Raw genomic sequence first — 17,812 nt, 5'->3', positions numbered from 1 at the left:
AGCAGCGCAAGGCAAATTGAGAACAGTTTCCAATATTCCTAACAGAGGTGATCCTTAGGAAAACAGATTTCTGAGTCTGGGGCAATGGCTGGCCTTGTGGTAAAGTTCTGTAATGAAGTCATATAGGTATCATATAGGTAGTCCTCAACTTACAACCATAATTAGGACCAGAACTTCCATTGCTAAGCAAGGCAGTCATTAAGTGAGTCATGTCCGATTTTATGACCTATTTTGCCACAGTCGTTAAGCAAATCACAGGGTCATTAAGCAGACCCAGCTTCCCCCATTGACTTGTTGTTGGAAGCTGGCTGGGAAGGTTGCAAATGGCAATCACGTGACCCTGGGATGCTGCAACTGTTGTAAATGCATGCTGGTCACCAAGCACCTGAATTTTGATCACATGACCGTGGGGACCTTGCAACGGTCGTAAGTGCGAGGACCGGCCGTAAGTCACTTTTTTCAGTGCCATCATAACTTCGAACGGTCGCTGAACAAATGGTTGTAAGTCGAGGACTACCTGTATTTAGTTCATGATGCAGATCATTCATAAGGCTGCAGTGGGTGGTGTGAGTGTGTAAATGAGGAGGCTGCATCACCCGTCTGGGCAGGGCTTGGAATTTCCAAGGTTTTTTCAATGGGAGTCTCAGAAAAGCAGCCTCTGGACTGTGGGTGGCTCAGACTGAGGATCGGGTTTAAGGAATGGCCTGAGGAATCAGCCAGTGGGGCTGACATGGCGATTAAGGTAAACACCTGAAGCCCCGAGACCCACCTGTCAGGCTTTTGCTGGCTGGGGAATTCTGGGAGTTGAAGTCCACGCATCTTAAAGTTGCCGAGGTTGAGCAACACTGGGTTAAGATGTTGTGTGAAGTCAGCCCACTCGTTTAAGAGGTCCAAAAGTTCCACAGGAGTGGGGCACGGTGATTAACGCTGGATTCTGCTGTGTGCCAGTTGCAAGATTAGACGAGAATAACATCCACACCGAAGCCATTAAGTGGAAGCACAAGGAATTTCTGGAAACTTGGAATCCGCTGGTTTTTCTCAAAAACCCTTCCAGAGTCGCTGAGGTATGTGGAATGAATGAAGCCCCACACCACTACCAGCGCTGGCCCTAACGGAGAAGTCACATGAAAAACCCTGAAATGTTGGCCATTATTTATTTGTTTCACTTGCCTGAGGGTTTCTGTCCCACCCTAAAAATGCACCTGAGTCGCTTACGGCTTTTAAGACCAAAACAGAAAGTTGCACGTCTGAGAGATCAATTTTTGGTTAAAGGCTATTTACAATTACAAAACTATCTCATTAAAAAAAAAAAAAACAGGCCAAGGAGGGAGATAATTTTTTCAAAAATGTATATCGTTTGGAAGGAGAACACCTTCCTAAAGACTGTAGCAGCACCCTGAGGCAAGGCATTCCAGAGGTTAGGCGTGACCATTGAGCCGTGCAGTCAGGCCACAGAGAAGGGGGTCTGTCAGATCTTAGGGAGTGCTCAGAAAGGGATGGGGTGACCCCGTTCCTGAGAACACCCAGAGCTCAGCCCTTTGGGGCTTTAAGCATCTTTATAAAGGATCAAACGACTTTTTAAAAACCATTTCAGAATGAGTGGAAAATGTAGCCAAACATCCAGTCCGGGTTCCACTTTTATTTGAAAAGAAGGGGAGGGGAGGGGAGGGGAGGGGAGGGGAGGGGAAGGGAGGGGAAGGAAGGAAGGAGGGAGGAAGGGAGGAAGGAGGGAGGGAGGGAGGGGAAGGAAGGGAGGGAGGGAGGGAGGGAGGAGAAAGAAGAAAATGAGAGAGAAGGAAGAAGGGAGGGAGGGAGGGGGAGGGGAGGGGAGGGGAGAAGACTCCTTCTTCCTGCTCTGTCCTCCCCCAGGTGTTTGGTGTCTACTTCAGCCCCAGAGAGAAAACAGATTTCATCCTGACTGCTCTGGACAGGCTGACCGAGGCCTGCAGTAATTGGTCTTCTGCCACTACGGAGGCCCTTCTTGCCAGCATTGCCAGGAACTGTGGTCCAGAAATAGAAAAGGTGAGTGAGATTTCCCAACAGCCTGGGAAAGCTCCTGGATCCATCACTGGAGGCCCAGGTGGCCTTTGGGGCCAGCAGCACCTCTTTCCAGCTGCTCTGCTACCCCAGCTGCACCCAACACTAAGTAGGGCTGTTTTCTCAAGGCAATTTATGTGTGTGTAACTTCAAGAGTGCTCTATGCGGGACTCCCTTTGGGACTGGATTAAAAGCAACAACAGTGCTGAAGAATGTGGTCGGGGGACTGACTTCCAAGGGAGGCACGGCAAGCTAAACAGGTCTCTGTGAAGAGCGGAGACGATGACCGCAGCAAAGACCAAAATACAGCAAGTGGATTGGTTCTTCAGAACCTTTCCGGACAAGGAGAGGACAGCAGATTGCCCACATGTGCTCCGGACGGCTGATCCTCATGAGGAGACCACAGGTCAGCAGTGTCCTGCAGGTCTGAGCACCAGTAGATGGAGGGATCAGCCATCATGCACAAAACTGCAGCGGAGCCTTTGAAAGGACGCTGGGTTCACCAACCTCACTTACTAATCACTTTCGGAAGTTGCTGATTTAACTATCCAAAGGCTGTTAGAGATCTTCGGAACAACAAATCTGAAAAGCCACCTGGTGAGTTTTCCTTTGTTCTTGAACAGAAGAAAAATTAACCCTAAGTTTAAGAATTTAAAGAATTGGAAATCAACAGCAAAAAAACTAAATAAAACTTTGATCTAAGAAAGTTATAAACAAATTAAGGGTCCAGACAAATTTGGAATATTGAGACTTTTACTTTAAGGTTTTGGAAATAAATAAATAAAATAAACAGATTTCCATGGGATCCAAATTGTTTGGCCTATCTTAAGTCATGACAGAGATCTGAGACCTTATGATTTCAGAAACTGGACACTAAGGATTCCAGGCAGAAGAGAAAAAGGGGAAAAAAAGTGTAAACTTGCCTTTGGTTTTCAGTTAGTACAGGGATTTACAAAATGACACAAAATGCTATAACATTTGAAATACTTCAGGAGATTTTCGAAGAACAGAGCCAGAAATTAGTAGCTACAATGTCAGCAATGTCAACAATAATTTCTGCTTCCATGGGTAGACTATGTCCAAAAGATGCTAATGAAGGAATGAGAGATGCAAAACTAATTTTACCTGATGCAGAAGTAGTTGAACCAGAAATACTGGATGATTTTTTTTTTTTAAAAAGCATGGCTTATACAACAGAGAAGCTAAAGTGGAAATACAAATGACAGGGAGAATGTCCCTGATAAGGACTTTCTACCTGATACACAAAAAAGTTGGTTAAAGCTTTGAAAATCAAAATGGAATTATGAATGATAAACCAAGAGAATGACCTGGATAATGACTTTTTTACTGGATTCACAAAAGAGGTTTGTTAACACCTTGAAGAAGCCTTTGGGATGGGAAAAATAAAAATTGAAGAGAGGCCAAATCTACAACAAAATCTGAATGAATTAAAGATCAAGATTGTTAGAGGTAAAAGGAAGGAACATAAAGTTGGTTTGTTGGGTCAAGCTTAAAATAAGACAAGTTTCTATAAAGTTCTGGTAACCCTTTACAAACTTTTTTGCTGACACCAGGACTGAAAAGTTGATGATCTCTGGATTTGCAGATAGATAAGGGATGGGTAAGAGGAAGAAGATATATTTGTTTGTAACCTTATAGGGCTAAAGAGTTACGAAATTTGTTTTTGTGATAAAGATCAGAAGTCCTTTCTTTCTTTTCTTTTCCTTTATCTTACTTTCTTTTTCTTTCGTTGCACTTTTCATTTTTTCTATTTCTCTTTCTTTCTCTGAGTTTAGTTTGTATTTGCTTTTACTACTGTAATAAAGATTTTCAATAAAAATTATAAAAGAGAGAATGAGAGAGAGAGAGGGAGAGAGGAGGCCCAGGGTACGTGCCAGTACAGTGAAGGAAAGAACAGCTGGACTACATATTACACCACAGTTAAAAGATCTGCACAGGACACCAGTCTGTTACCAAGCCATATCCAAGGGTTGATGTACCCTACAAAACTCAAGAACAGATTCCCTTAAAGAACATTTATTTTATTGCCCTCTGAGGCACCTATGTTCTTCAACCACAACAACATGGGCTGTTCCTTCAGGAGGGTAAGTCCATCTCAAGTTGACAGTCCCCCTACTTCCCAAACTCAGAAGACTTCTAACCTCAGAGCGTCTATCCTAGGTTCAGCTGGTGGGCTCCCATCCATTATGTTCAACCACTGGCACAGGTTGTGCACAGCCTCCCCTGGTTGAGGTGTTGAAAAATATGATGGGATGTCATCTGCTTCTGATGACCTAACATAGGTAGGCAAGGAAGTAGATAGCTATAATGGCCTATGAGGATGTCCTTGAGAGGCAGGAGGAGGAGGACCAGCAGCAGCAGCAGCAGACGAGGCCACAGCCAGATAAGAGGCAGATCAGCCCGCAGAAGCAATGGGGAGGTGGCAAACATCTCAGAAGGGGCCCTCCCCGGTTTCTTGGACTGTAAAGGTGAGGGGGGAGAGATGTCCTTTCAGACTTGCAAGATTCTTTTACTGTAACCTTACAATAGAGTTAGTACTCATGGTTGGAACTTCTTGTCTGAACTACCTCTAAGGGCTGACATCAATCTTGCAAGTCTGAAAGGACATCACTCCCCGCTCGCCTTTACAGTCCAATAAACTAGGGAGGGCCCCTTCTGAGATGTTTGCCACCTCCCCATTGCTGCCTGTTATCTGGCCATGGCACAGCCTGCCTCTCCTCTTCCTCCTCCTCCTGCCTCTCGAGGACATCCTCCAGACCATCACAACAGCAGAACCTTTTGGAGAAAGTTGAGTTGAAGGGAGCAGGTGATTTCTCGCATGAGTGACAGCCACAGGGCTGCCCTCTAAACAGATGTGCCTCTTCTTGAAGCTTTCTCCCTCCAAGTCCTCCTGTCCTTCCAGGTACCCGACATTATAGAAGGCATCTGCAGCCATTTGGACCTGATCCGTCGGCCCAGCACCAGAAAACTGCTGATGAAGTTTGTGGGGATGTTCGCGGGCAGGACCGAGCACTTAGACACAGTCATCTCGAGTCTTCTGGAACATTCCTTCCCGACAGACAGGTGCCAAACGCATCCTTCAGCCCTAGTACGAAAATTGTAGCAATGCTGTGTTTTTATGGCAACTTCTTCTGCTCCTTCTTTGGGGCCTTCAGCCAACCCCAAGCATAAGGGTTGGCCTAAGACCTCCTCCAGATGTGTTGTGATGGTAACTCCCATAATTCTCAGCCAGAACTGCCCATGGCATTCAGGAGTTGTGGGTTGGATGCATTTGAAGGCCCCATCAGGAGAAAGCAAGAGAGAACTGGGATTCAACCCACCCAGAGTTTTCTTGCAGTTGGGTGGCCTTAACAAACCCAATCAATCAGTTCAAGAGGGAGCATGTCCCACTGTGATCCATACAGGCCGTTTGGATTGCTAGTAAGGTATGTTATAGCCTGATTCAGACATGTTAACTCCTAAACCCAGGTTAAGAAAACTTAACTGCTTTGCCCCCTCAAATAAGCCATATGATAGCTTAATGTGATGGTGTAGTTTACACACCATACTAAGACAAAAGTCAGGTCCCCATAACAATCATCAGCTACCCAGCCCCATAGTAGCCTAGACTAGCATGTTGTATGAACTCAGCTTATAGATCGTTTGGAATGACAAGTCGCTTAAAAAAAATCGGATCCCTTGGATGACATCCACCCATTGGGAGGGACGTGAGCGATGTGCCCCTAAAGGAGGGAGGCCGAGATCTAAAAAGCATCCCACCTTGGCCCTTACTCCAACCTTCCTCCCATTTGCAGCAGTTCATCTGAGCTATGGCGGACCCTCTCAACTGAGGAAGTTGTAGAAGAACAGCTTCTGGAGAACTTGCTCGCCAGGCTAAAGAACCACCATCAGATGGAGCTGCAGGCTTCTTCCCAATCCATCTCTGTGAGTTAAGCCTCGCCTCTTTCGGAGACAGCTGGGTTCCAGGTCCTGGTTTCACTGAGTCCATAATTTGGGCCGGTACCTTTTTAGGCCAATCTCAGGGTCACAAAAATGGTTGGCCAACCTTTGAGTTATTCTACCCCTTCACCATGCAAGATGGCCAGGGAAATGAAACAGAAAAATTAAAAATGGGTGGGGGGAGATAGCCAACATTAAAGCCAGAGACCTCATTGAGTCATAACAACATACGTAAAGAAGATACAGGTCTTCCCATGCCTTGGAAGACCCAACTTGGGTCTTGGAAACTCAGTAGGGTCAGATGTTCCTGGCCATCTTTAGTTGACACATACTGTACGCCCTGGGAACAGCCCTGGCTTTCCCCAAGTTTGGAATGGCCAATTCTAGCTATTTCTCAGAACTTTCTCCACCCATTAGGTGAAATGTCCTGATTAGAAATTAAGGGAAACCCCACAGCTCAAAATTGCTTCCCAAAGCTGCCTTTACTAACTTGGTGCCCCTCAGGAGCTTCAATGGACTCCCATCCTTCCCATCTCTGGGATGAGGCTGTTTAGCACATCCCAAAACCCCTACAAACCTAGAAAAAAATCTTTAAGATAAATTTCCTTCTACTGCAAAAAGCATGCTCTAGGGACTGTCCTCCTAGGGGAGTGAAAGGGTAAGAAATTCGGAAAGGACCTGTAGCAGAGCTCTGTTCCAGAAATACACCTTCCTCCCAGCAGGTGGCAACATCTGCCAATTTTGCCTGGTCTTGGAAACTCAGTAGGGTCAGACTTGCTTAATGCCTGGAGTGGACACCACCAGGAAATCCCTAGGCTGATGGGAAAGTTGAAAAACCTCCTAGAAGATGTCAATGGCAAACCCATAATGCAAGGAGGTGTCTCTGGAGTTTACAAAAGTAGAGCCTGACCCAAGGGAGACTTTAATTTCAGTTGCTGCCCAGAAGCTGGCTTGGAAGCTCAATAAGATCAGGCCTGGTTAATACTTGGATGAGAGACCACCAGGGCTGTCTCCAAGTCCAGAAGACAGGAATATCCCCTCTCCTAATGCTGCACAGAAAAAGGCTTGGTGGTGTCCACACTCTCACTGGGAGTTCAGCTGGACCTCAGGGTCCTCACCTGAAACAGTCTCTGCCCAAAAGCCGTCTTCCAAGATGGGCGGTGTAGGGCCTCTCAGAAGAACCAGGTCACCTGCCCTGCAAAGGTGGACTAGATCCTGCTCTGCTGAAGAGCCATCTCCACCCCTTTCCTTCTCCCCCATCCCACTGCAGTTAACCCAGGCTCTCTACGAGGTGATCTCCGTTCCCGAATCCAAGGAAGCCATCCAGCGCCTTTTTCCAGAGCTTCTGATGACGTTCCTGGTGGAGCTTCATTTCAGCAGTCGGAGAGAAGCTTTGCCAGACATGGATTTCCTCCCGAAGCCGTGTGAGCAGGCCAGAAGCCCAGCCAGGTGCAGCTCTGTAGGGAATCCTCATCTCCCGTCCCAATCCCCAGCCTATTTGGCATTACATGATGCTGTCTCCCGCTGCTGAGCTCTTAGCCTAGGCAGCCTCTTAAAATGGGGGGATGATTAGAAAAATTCTCAGTGCGAGAATCCTTTAGAAGATACAAATGGATCCTCCACATACAGAGGCAGTCTACAGGCACAAAATACAGGAGGTTTGCATCTTGGGTCGTCTGGTCACCCATTTGGGGTGGCGTGATTCTGGGTGGAGCAGAAGACGTGTCCAGCAGGGCCATAACACTGGGCTTGATCTTGCAAAGCAATGCTTGCTCAGGAAAGAGCAAATACTGGAAAGGCAGGAAAACCACCACTCGGTCACTGTTAGCAGATCCGGGAAGTCCTTCGCCAACAGCAAAGGGCTCAGTCTAAGGTCATAGGTGCCCTCCCCAAATTTTAGAGGTAGATCCAGACTCCCTCCCAATACAACTTTGGATTTGGCAAGGAGATCATGAAACATGTAGGGCAGTGTTTCTCAACCTTGGCAACTTTAAGAGGGGTGGACTTCATGGCTGGCTGGGGGATTCTGGGAGTTGAAGTCCACCCCTCTTAAAGTTGCCAAGGTTGAGAAACACTGATATAGGGAGTAATCCTATTCTCCATGGAATTAATTCAGTTTCAAGCAAAACTGCACAGATTCAATCAGATCGAACCAAGCATTAGAGTTGGTCTGGAGCTGGGTGGCACCTGAATCCATCCATCCATCCATCCATCGATTAATTGTTTTCCCTCTGCTGGCCTTGCAGCTACAGAGGCTGCTGTCAAGCTGGATGCAGCGCGTTGATTAAGCATCTTGCCCAGGCTGATGGAACGTGGCTCCTCTGGATGGTTCCACTCTGCTTTTCCTCTTCCGACCCCCTGGAGAGGGAGAGGGAGAGGAAGGAGCAAAAGGCATGAGCAAATCCTTCTCTGCCCCTTCAGCTTTGCCATGGAGGCCATCAAGCTCCTCCTGATCCGGATCGGATGCCGCTACGAGGTGACGTTTATGGAGAAGGCGCGGGGCTGGACAATGCTCCAAAGTGCCACTGAATTGCTCCAGGGCGCCACCCTGCTGGCCAGGTAAGCTTGCTGCAGAGAATGCGGCCAAGGAGAGGCCATTCACACGTGGTGCCCATCACCCACCAACCCGTCTAGAAGGGGAATATTCTTTTGGCTTAGCACGTTGTAGAATCCCAACCACCAGGATCTGTTCATTTGATCCACGGCTACACAGTTGGTCCTGCGGCTGAGTGAAGGGATTAGCCGCCAGCACCCCAGGGTGCCATGACAGAGCCCCCTGAGGATGCCCACTAATTTCCACTTTCAAAAACAAAAAAATAAGCAACACTGAAGAGTTCAGTGTCTGAAAAACAACCAAATTCTGCATGATCGCTGCATGTTTATTTATTTATCAATCAATCATATTTTTATCACCGCCCATCTCCCCCACATGGGGGACCCTGGGCGGTCATCTGCTGCATTCATGCAGCAGATTGCCCATGGTTTTAATAAAGTGTAATTTGTCACCCGGAACATCCCAGGGAATTACACGGTGGTGTCCATGTCCTGAAAAGGCTCTTGGCTCCCGGCCGACTCAGCTGCAACTTGGGCCAAAGCTGGGACCTAGTCCTGCAATTTAGAAATCACCTTTACTCTGTCGTCCGTGGGGAGGAACAGCGTCCCTGTCCTTTAGAGGTTGGCCATTGCTTGGAATTTTGGGGAGCTCATGTAATCTGGATCCTGATGCTCTTCCGTCCAATTTCCAGCTTCAGATCTTGGCTGGACAGATTCTGGTGGGGCGAAAATTCTGCTGCATGGCCAGATGAAGGCTAGCGTCTGCTGTGTAACCCAGAATCTGTTCACCAAGACCTGAAGCTGGAAATCTGCTTCCAGGAACAGCCACCTAGTCCTGCCCGTGTAAAGGAAATCAGACAGAACAATATCAGGATCCAGATTACATGCGGTCCCCAAAATTCCAAGGAATGCCCAACCTCTAAAGGAGGTAAATGTCTTCCCCAAATGTCCCATGGACCATCTACAGAATTCACTTTCTTCCTCTTATTCCTGGGCACATTTTAAATACTTGCATTAAATAAACAAATACAGATTGGAGACGTGCCAGATCTCCCTCCTGAGATTCGGGTGGCCCCGACCCTGCTGGCTTTCCGGGAGGCCTTGAAAACCTGGCTTTGGGCCCAGGCCTGGGGCCCCGAGTGTGCGAAGGGCCCCGTTTCATGGTTATGTTAACACCATGGCTTTTAGATTATTCGGCTGCATTTATATTTATTTTTAAATTTTGTTATTGTTTTTATTGTTTTATATCATGACTGTTTTTATTGTTGTTAGCCGCCCAGAGTCACTAGTCTGAAACGGGCGGCGATATAAATCGAATGAATAAATAAAAAGAGAAAGTGTCACAGAGGACAAGTGTAAGTCTGCATCTTCCCCTTCGGAGTGGCAACGATGCTCTTTTGTGTCTTTCAGAGCCATGCTACATTTTGCTTGCCCTGAGATTATGAGGGTCCTGGACTTGCTATTTTCTGTCCTCAGCAAAGGCAGCGAGGAATGCAAGCCCACAACCATTGCCTTCTTTGTCGAGGTAAGGAATGTGTGACTGGTGTTGGAAAATTCCTGCGGGCGGTTTACCGTTTGGTTTGCACCAGCATATTCCCAGTCAATACCTCTATCCAGATCAGAGCAAGCACCTGCGCTGCCCAATTCAGCAAGCAAAAATACAGCTCGATGTCTGTTTATTTATTAAGCATCAGCAAATATCAAAAACGTTTACTGGGCAAGGGTTATACGGGTAGAGAGTTTAATATCAAAAACCTACATCATCTATATCAGTTTCTCAATCTTGGCCACCCCCAGATGTATGGACTTCAGCTCCCAGAATTCCCCAGCCAGCGTGGTTGTTGCTAAGGGCTCTGGGAATTGATGTCCACAACCCTGGAAGTGGGCCGCTTTGAGAAATACTGTATGTCAAGAGGCACAGAAGTTTCCTGGGCCACTGGAAACAAAGCGGTTGGGCAGGGACATTCCCAAAGGGAGTGGCTGTTGGTTATGCCAGCCTCAACCCTTTTATGTCCATAAACAGCAGCAGCAAAACAGGTGGGCAGTAGGACACCAGGTGGTCCCACTCCTCTTTGGCACAGTGGGAGAAGCAATTTGGTGGATGGAGGTAAGAGGTGAAGAAGAATTTGAGAATATGGCTGGGATCTTATCAAAGAAAGCTCTAGTCCAGCGACGTATGGATCCCAGGATCTCCAAGAAGAACAGGAGGAAAGCAGGGGGATCAGCACATGTCTATACAAACTGGGTGGGGCTTTAATCACGACACCAGACCCGCCCACTTGCAGATATTTTGATACACACATCCCTTCTTGAGGACACCCCTGAAGGAAAGCCATTGATAACACCCAAATATGGTGCATCTCTGCTTTTGAAGGATCTGCACTTAGACCTCTGACTAAGAGCTAATGAGGACCTTCCGTCTGCAGTTGTGTTTACAGGTAGTCCTCACTTAATGACCACTCATTTAACGTTGGTTCGGAGATACGACGAGGCTAAACATAGTTACTTATGACCTGTCCTTGAAGTTGTGACCGTTGCACCATCCCCACGGTCACATGATCACAATTTGGGCACTTGGCAACCGGCTCGTATTTACAACTGTTTGCAGCGTCCTGCAATCACATAATCACAATTTGTGACCTTCCTAGCCGGCTTCCAACCCAAAAAATCAGTTGGAAACAATAGATTCGCTTTACAACCGTTGCAATTCTGGTTATAAAATGGTTATAAAATCGGATCTGGGGTCACGTGGTGCCTCGCTTAATGACTGCATTGGTTAGTGACTAAAATTCTGGTCCCTATTGTGATCGTTAAGTGAGGACTATCTGTAATTCCCTTTCAAATCTATCCAGATTGGAGGCCCTATTTTTACTGAATTAGTTCATTAATTAATCAAACTTATAGGTTGCCTCTTTTACAGCCTCAACTCTAGGCAGCCTGCAAAGAATAATGATAAAGGAGAAAGCAACAATGACAAAGGGAGGAAGAGAAAAAAGGAAAATGATTGATCATAAAATTATCCAATACCTATGTTGGGGAGAACAACATGGCCGGTTACAAAAGCCTATGAATGGATATCAGAGGGCCAGATCACCTGTTGTTCTCCCTCAGGGTCTTTTGGATCCAGCAGAGTTGGAAGGGATCCTTGAGGCCATCCAGCCCAACCCCTGCTCATGTCAGGAATACAAGTTAGAGCCTTCTCATCCGGTGGCTGTCTGGCTTCTGCTTGAGCAAAGAAGATGTAATGGACTGGGAAAATAACCTTGAGGAAGAGGAGGAAGATCGGTAGCCAAGGCAAGGGTCAGATAAGAAATGTCAGTCCTTCAAGGGTGTTCAAAACTGGTCTGCCTCGAAGGGCTGATATCAGTCTTGCAACTCTGAATGTGCCTTCCCCCCTCCCTGCCTTTTTCCCAAAGACAACTAGGGAGGGTCAAGTCTGAGACGCTTTCTCAAATTACATTTCTGCCCTGGACTCGGATTTCTTTTATCTGACTGTTGCCTTGGCTGCAGCTCTTCCCCCTCTTCCTCAAGAACAGCCTATTACAGAAGGAGACCTCTCTGGGTCATTGGCTCCACTGTCCAACTGCTCTTGCTGTGAAGTTTTTTCTGACAGTTTCCAACATGTGGGCATCCAGCTTCCTGTCCCTTCTGCCATCCAGCACTCTGGAATGATGGAGAATGGTGGAGAACTTCCAACCCTTCCATTGCCTTGGTGACCTTGCTCAGGTCTAGAGTGATGGGGAAAGGTCTCCAGATCATGCCTAAATGTTATACTCTTCTGGCATTTTCCTGTCCCAACTCTTTCCTCCTAAAGAGTTATTTCAGTCCTGGAGACTGAAAGGACAATTGATTCTTGTGGTGTCTTGGATTTTAACTGCAAAGAAGATGTTCTTCTGTGGGAGCTCCACCAAAATGAATTTGAACTGTATGAAGATGTCTCCCTTCTACTGACAATTATGAACATGCTATGGCCTCAAGGTGCTGGTTTCACTGAGCAACATGGTCCCCTTTCTCTCCCTTCTGTCTCTTGTGATGGATTCTCCATCTTGATCCTCAGTTACTTCACTACCAAGAGATAGATCAGTTCCCCTCAGACCAGATCTTTGAGATCCTTGAGGAATGGACCCGAAAGCCCAGCCCAGATGTCCGTTCTCTTGCCCTGAGAGCCCTTGGCATCCTGGCCATCCATCCAGACAAGGTGAGAAAGCAGCTGTAGGCTGGGAAGTGACCCCAATTGTTGGGAGGGGTCTTTGATTCAAGCCTTATGGACCCGATCCAGTTTTTATGTTTTTCCCTGCATTTGCAGGTTAGTCTTAACTAGGTGTAAGGCTCCAGAGAGGCAGAAGTGGGGGATTTGGGGTTGAGAGAAGATGTCAAAAAAGTTAAGATGTTAAGATGTTCCTCCTAGCATGCCCAACTCCCACTTCTGTATAATAAAGTGAGCAGAAACACACTTTTGCTCACAGACATTTTCACAAGTTCATTCTTGGCATCAGCCCATATACCACCCACTGTCTTTCGACCAGCATTCCTACCTCTTAAAAATTCTACCTTCGTTTTCCCACCTTTGGTAAATATTGCATTGGGTTGGATTAGATCAGTGTGTCTCAACCTTGGCACCTTAAGATGTATGGACTTCAACTCCCAGAATTCCCCAGCTGGGCCACATCCAGGTGTGTGGACTTCAACTCCCAGAAGCCTTAGCGACAACATGTTGGTTGGGGGATTCTGGGGGTTGAAGTTCACACATTTTAAACTTGCCACGGTTGAGAAACACTGGCTTAGAGGACCTCTAAAATACCTTGCAACTGTATGATTCTACCACAGCACACATATTCATTTACTGGCTCTCGTTGTTGTTATGTACAGTTTTGCGATTGTTCACACCATTTTCCCTGCTAGACTCAACCGCCTTGGTCTTGGATACATTAATTCTCAGATCCTCTCCAATGCATCCTGCAGTCTAAAACATTCTGCAGTTCATTTGGGGTCTCAGCCAACAAATGGCATATAAAAGTGCATGTACATTCATATCCCTAACCAACACACCTCTGGTGCACCACAAGCACTCCGAATGCATTGCTGCATAAATGATTAAACAACTAAGGCATGACAGATCTTTGTCTGACCCCCTGTTCAGTTTTAAACCCTCTACTAAACTTTGCATTTATTTTCACGCCTGCTTTACTCCCATCCTATTCCATAATTCAAGCCTATTATTATTTCTGTTTTCCAAATGAAAAAAATATCCAGGGAATCTTCTTTCTTAAATTCATACATTTCTTCGTAACCTACAGACGGGCAAAAAAATCTGCCCAGCCCCTGCATTTCCCGGATTTTGCTCACTGTCATCTCTTGTGCCTTTTCCATCAGAATTCAGCTTGGTTCACCCTTAACAAACCAATCCCTCTGCATTTTCGGCACTACCCTTCCCTTGGTAGAGGAAACAATAACAGGATAGGCAGATTCCCAGGGGACTGTGGAGGTCTGACTGTTCATTCTTGGGTCTATGAATCACTAACCAATGGATTCCTACTTTTTACAGACACACATCAATCTCAATCAGTGTTCCTCAACCTCGGCAACGTTAAGATGGGTGGACTTCAACTCCCAGAATCCCCCAGCCAGCATGGCTGGCTGGGGGATTCTGGGAGTTGAAGTCCACCCATCTTAACGTTGCCGAGGTTGAGGAACACTGGTATAAGGCAATGTACTGTTGCCTTCCTTCTAGGAGACCTATGTAACACCCACTCAGTATGTCCATTCCTAAGTTATTTATGTATTGTGAGAAGTTGAGAAGGGAAAAAAGCATTGATGGTGATCAGCATCTCCTCTTTGCAGGTGGAGGAGGTCAAAATCTTGACGCCCACCCTCCTGGGGAGCTTGGAAGAAACAGAGAGTGGCGTTGTCACAGAAGGCATCACCGCCCTTCAGAACCTTCTAAAGTTCATGCAGAGGAACGACGTTGTGACTCTGGCAGAGAAGCTCCTTCCTTTGTTTAGCACTGTAAGGCCCTCCTCCCACATGGCTCCATCAAGACCCAATTCCCGTTTCGATGGCTCCCCGGGTCCTGCTTCCTCTGAACCCCTCCCCATTCTGCAGCGTCCTTGGTCTCCTCTCCCACACTAACCTTGGAAAAGTAGAAACAGGTCAACAAACCACCCGTAAGACCCAACTGCAGAATGGATTGAAGCAATATTTAGGACCGGGGAGACAGAAATCAGATTCCCAACCATAGCCTCATCTCCTGGAGAACATCAGGCAGAGATTGGGGGCTGTGACTGCTTCCCTTAAACCACAAAGACACTGCGTTGTCTGATTCCCAAGGATGCTGGTCTTTACTCGTTGGGACGACAGAAATAGACTGGTGTGCCTCTCTTGACGAGGAGAAGACTGGTTCAGTGCTGGGGAGAAGCTGTTGGAAAATGAGGGGTTTGAGGTCATCAGAGTCAATCAACACCATTTGCACTGAAGTCAGAATGGCTGGTTGTTGAATCCCCAAAGAGAGGGATAAACAATCAGGGAGCCAAGGCAATGGATATCAAACCAAGAGGTTCAGCTGCTTGGTCAGGGCGGGTGTGATGGCGAGTTGACCAGGAAGGTCAAAAGTCAGGAGCCACCCCTGCTTCATCATGACTTGGGGCTTTTCCCTAACGCACCACAATTGATCAGTGAATACTTCCAGCCCAGTCCTTAATGTGAAGGCCACACGGCTGCATTCAGAGAGCGTGTTTAGCTCGGTAGCCAATTCTCCGATTTTCAGTGTTTGCGCTTTGAACCAGATCCTAGTCCAAGAAGTGAGTTCACAGAACATGCTGAGTCGCCATGAAATGAATCAAGGGTAGCACTAACCAAGCTTGGCATGTTCTGCAAATGCAGGTGCTAGGGCTTGACTTGACCCCATTCAGGGCGCTGTGTGAACACGGCATTTGCTGATGTGAGAGGGAGAATTGACAGGTGGACTGAAGCAGCTTTGCACCGCCTGAGCAATTAAAGCAAATCAGATCTCTTTGCAAGACTTCCCCTCTTCTGCAAAACCAAGTCTTGAATTGACCTGGTTGTGTGGGGTCGTGCAAACACAGCCACGCCATGAGGCCCTCTCCATGGTGCTGCTTCTGCTGTTGTTCGCAGGCAGATGCTAAAGTGCGCAACTCCGCCATTGCCCTCTTCGCCGAGCTGCCCAGTATGGTGAAGAAGAAGGAGAAATACCTCATTCAGGATCAGGTAGCTCAAAGTCTGGTCCCGCTGCTGCTCCATCTGCAGGACGAGGACCCGGATGTCGTGAAGGTGAGTTCCCTGCTGGGGCGGCAGGATCCAGCCATTCTGCCCTGTGCAGATTTCATTGGGAGGGGCGTCCTTTAAGCTCAGGGATGTGTGTTTTCTCTGTAATTTGTCAGCTACCCTGTGCAGATCCTGAATATTTCATCCCCCCCCACATTTTTGGGGGGGGGAGGGTTTAAGGAACACATTTCTACTCCTGAAGGCGCCTAAGGCAGGCTGGAAAATACTGTACATGATGCTTCAGAATCCAAACAGGGTTTTGCTGGCCTTTTAATAGTCAAGGGGGTGGTGAGGCTGGGCTTCCTTTTATATACACTTAAGTCCCCAGTTCAAGAATGTCCCAGTTTATGGACAAGTCCTAGATAAGAATGGAATTGCCATGAAGACTATTATATTACAAATCCGGGTTAAGTACAATGTTTCGGGTTAAATACACAATACTACTCTGTGTATTATTTATTTACTTACTTACTTACTTATATTTCAAATTTCTATCACCCCCAAGAGGGGGACTCTGGGAGGTTTACAATAAAATAAACAATTAAAACCATAAAACATAAATTACAATACAAACCATCATTATAACTAGAGAAATATAAAATCCATGTGGCAATAAGCTCTCATTCAATAGGGAGGGCACTACGGCGCCAGCCACCCCCAGGAAGAGCTAATGCCCTTCCCATCCCAGGCGAGGCGGCAGAAGCAGGCTTCCTCTCTCAAGGGTGTATTGACCATCGCCTGGACCCAACCACATGTCACCTCCCGGGCTGCTTTTACCAGCCAGGAAGGGCATGGGTCTAGATGACAAGTGGTGGCATTCACAGTCTGGAGGATCCTGTCCACTTCCTCGGGCCCAACGGGATCAAACCGTTTCCAGATAACCGGGTAAGTACATTCCCCAGGCATCTCCACAGGCCATGCCTCACGCGGCATCCAACCTGGCACAGATCCAAGCGATTTTATCCTGCAGATGCCCAGAAAACTCCCCCATGTGGCCCTGTAGGTGGGTAACTGAGTCCATCTCACCCAAAAGGGAACAAGTGATCTTAAATACACAATACTACCTGGTGTATTATTATGTTTAAGGTGTTTTAGTATATTTGGAAGTGTTTCTTAAGTGTTTTATACACACAGCAAGGTAAAATATGTACTATATGCTAAGACAAACTTTTGACTAACTGATGCTACATGACTGTTCCAACTTACATACAAATTCGACTCAAGGACAGACTTAGGAACAGAACTTGTTCTTCAACCGGGGACCTGCTGTGCTTATTTAAAAGATTTGTATGGCCGCCCATCTTAGAACACAACTGTGAGTGGCTCACAACAATAATAAAACTGCAAACCATAAAACCAAAAACTAAAAACCTTGGCCTGTGTAAGTCTGTGCCCTTTCTACCAGATGCAGAACAAATTATTTAAAAAATGTATTATGATGATTATTTTTAAAAAAATTATGATTTTTTTTTAATTTGCTGGGCAGCTTAAAACGGTCCTGCAGAGCATTTGGTAAGCTCAGGGTCAATTTGTTTGTTTTCTTTTTTCTTTCTTTTTCTGCATTTTTGGCTTTGTTCTTTCTTTCTTTCTTTTTTCTTTCTTCTTTACTTCTTTACTTCTCTTCTTCTCTTTATCTTAAATGTTAGTTTCTGTTAGTTTTTATCTTTCTTGTTTAAAAATCTAATCAAGTTATTACAATATTTATTTATTTATCATATGTTTATTACCACCCATCTCCCCCACTCGGGGGGGAGATAGACAGACAGACAGACAGACAGACATTACACCACCCAGCTCTCAGCAACTCTGTGTGGTTCACAGTTAAAAGGGATAGGAATTTTACCGCTCAGAGTCCCTCCTTGGGGGGAGATGGGTGGTAGTACAAATTTGAGACATAAATAAATAAATAAAGCAATCAGAACAGTGAAATAATGTGACAATAAAAAAATAAAGAACAAAACATGCCACAGTCTGGACAAGA

General features: G+C 46.4%; 1 protein-coding gene across 1 annotated transcript in view; it reads left to right on the top strand.

Moving 5' to 3' along the window:
• The window catches only part of LOC134498265 (maestro heat-like repeat-containing protein family member 7), a 29,617-nt gene that overhangs the window by 9,750 nt on the left and 2,055 nt on the right, over positions 1-17,812 (top strand). Inside the window, exons 7-16 of the mRNA XM_063304340.1 lie at positions 949-1,064; positions 1,870-2,022; positions 4,961-5,157; positions 5,853-5,982; positions 7,268-7,446; positions 8,419-8,556; positions 9,961-10,075; positions 12,608-12,748; positions 14,392-14,556; positions 15,682-15,837. Coding sequence (XP_063160410.1) covers positions 949-1,064; positions 1,870-2,022; positions 4,961-5,157; positions 5,853-5,982; positions 7,268-7,446; positions 8,419-8,556; positions 9,961-10,075; positions 12,608-12,748; positions 14,392-14,556; positions 15,682-15,837 — 1,490 coding nt within the window. The remainder of the gene's footprint in view (positions 1-948; positions 1,065-1,869; positions 2,023-4,960; positions 5,158-5,852; positions 5,983-7,267; positions 7,447-8,418; positions 8,557-9,960; positions 10,076-12,607; positions 12,749-14,391; positions 14,557-15,681; positions 15,838-17,812) is intronic.

This window comes from Candoia aspera, chromosome 5, assembly GCF_035149785.1.
Source record: "Candoia aspera isolate rCanAsp1 chromosome 5, rCanAsp1.hap2, whole genome shotgun sequence".
NCBI classification, from domain to species: domain Eukaryota; kingdom Metazoa; phylum Chordata; class Lepidosauria; order Squamata; family Boidae; genus Candoia; species Candoia aspera.
This window is presented reverse-complemented; position numbering and strand designations above follow the sequence as displayed.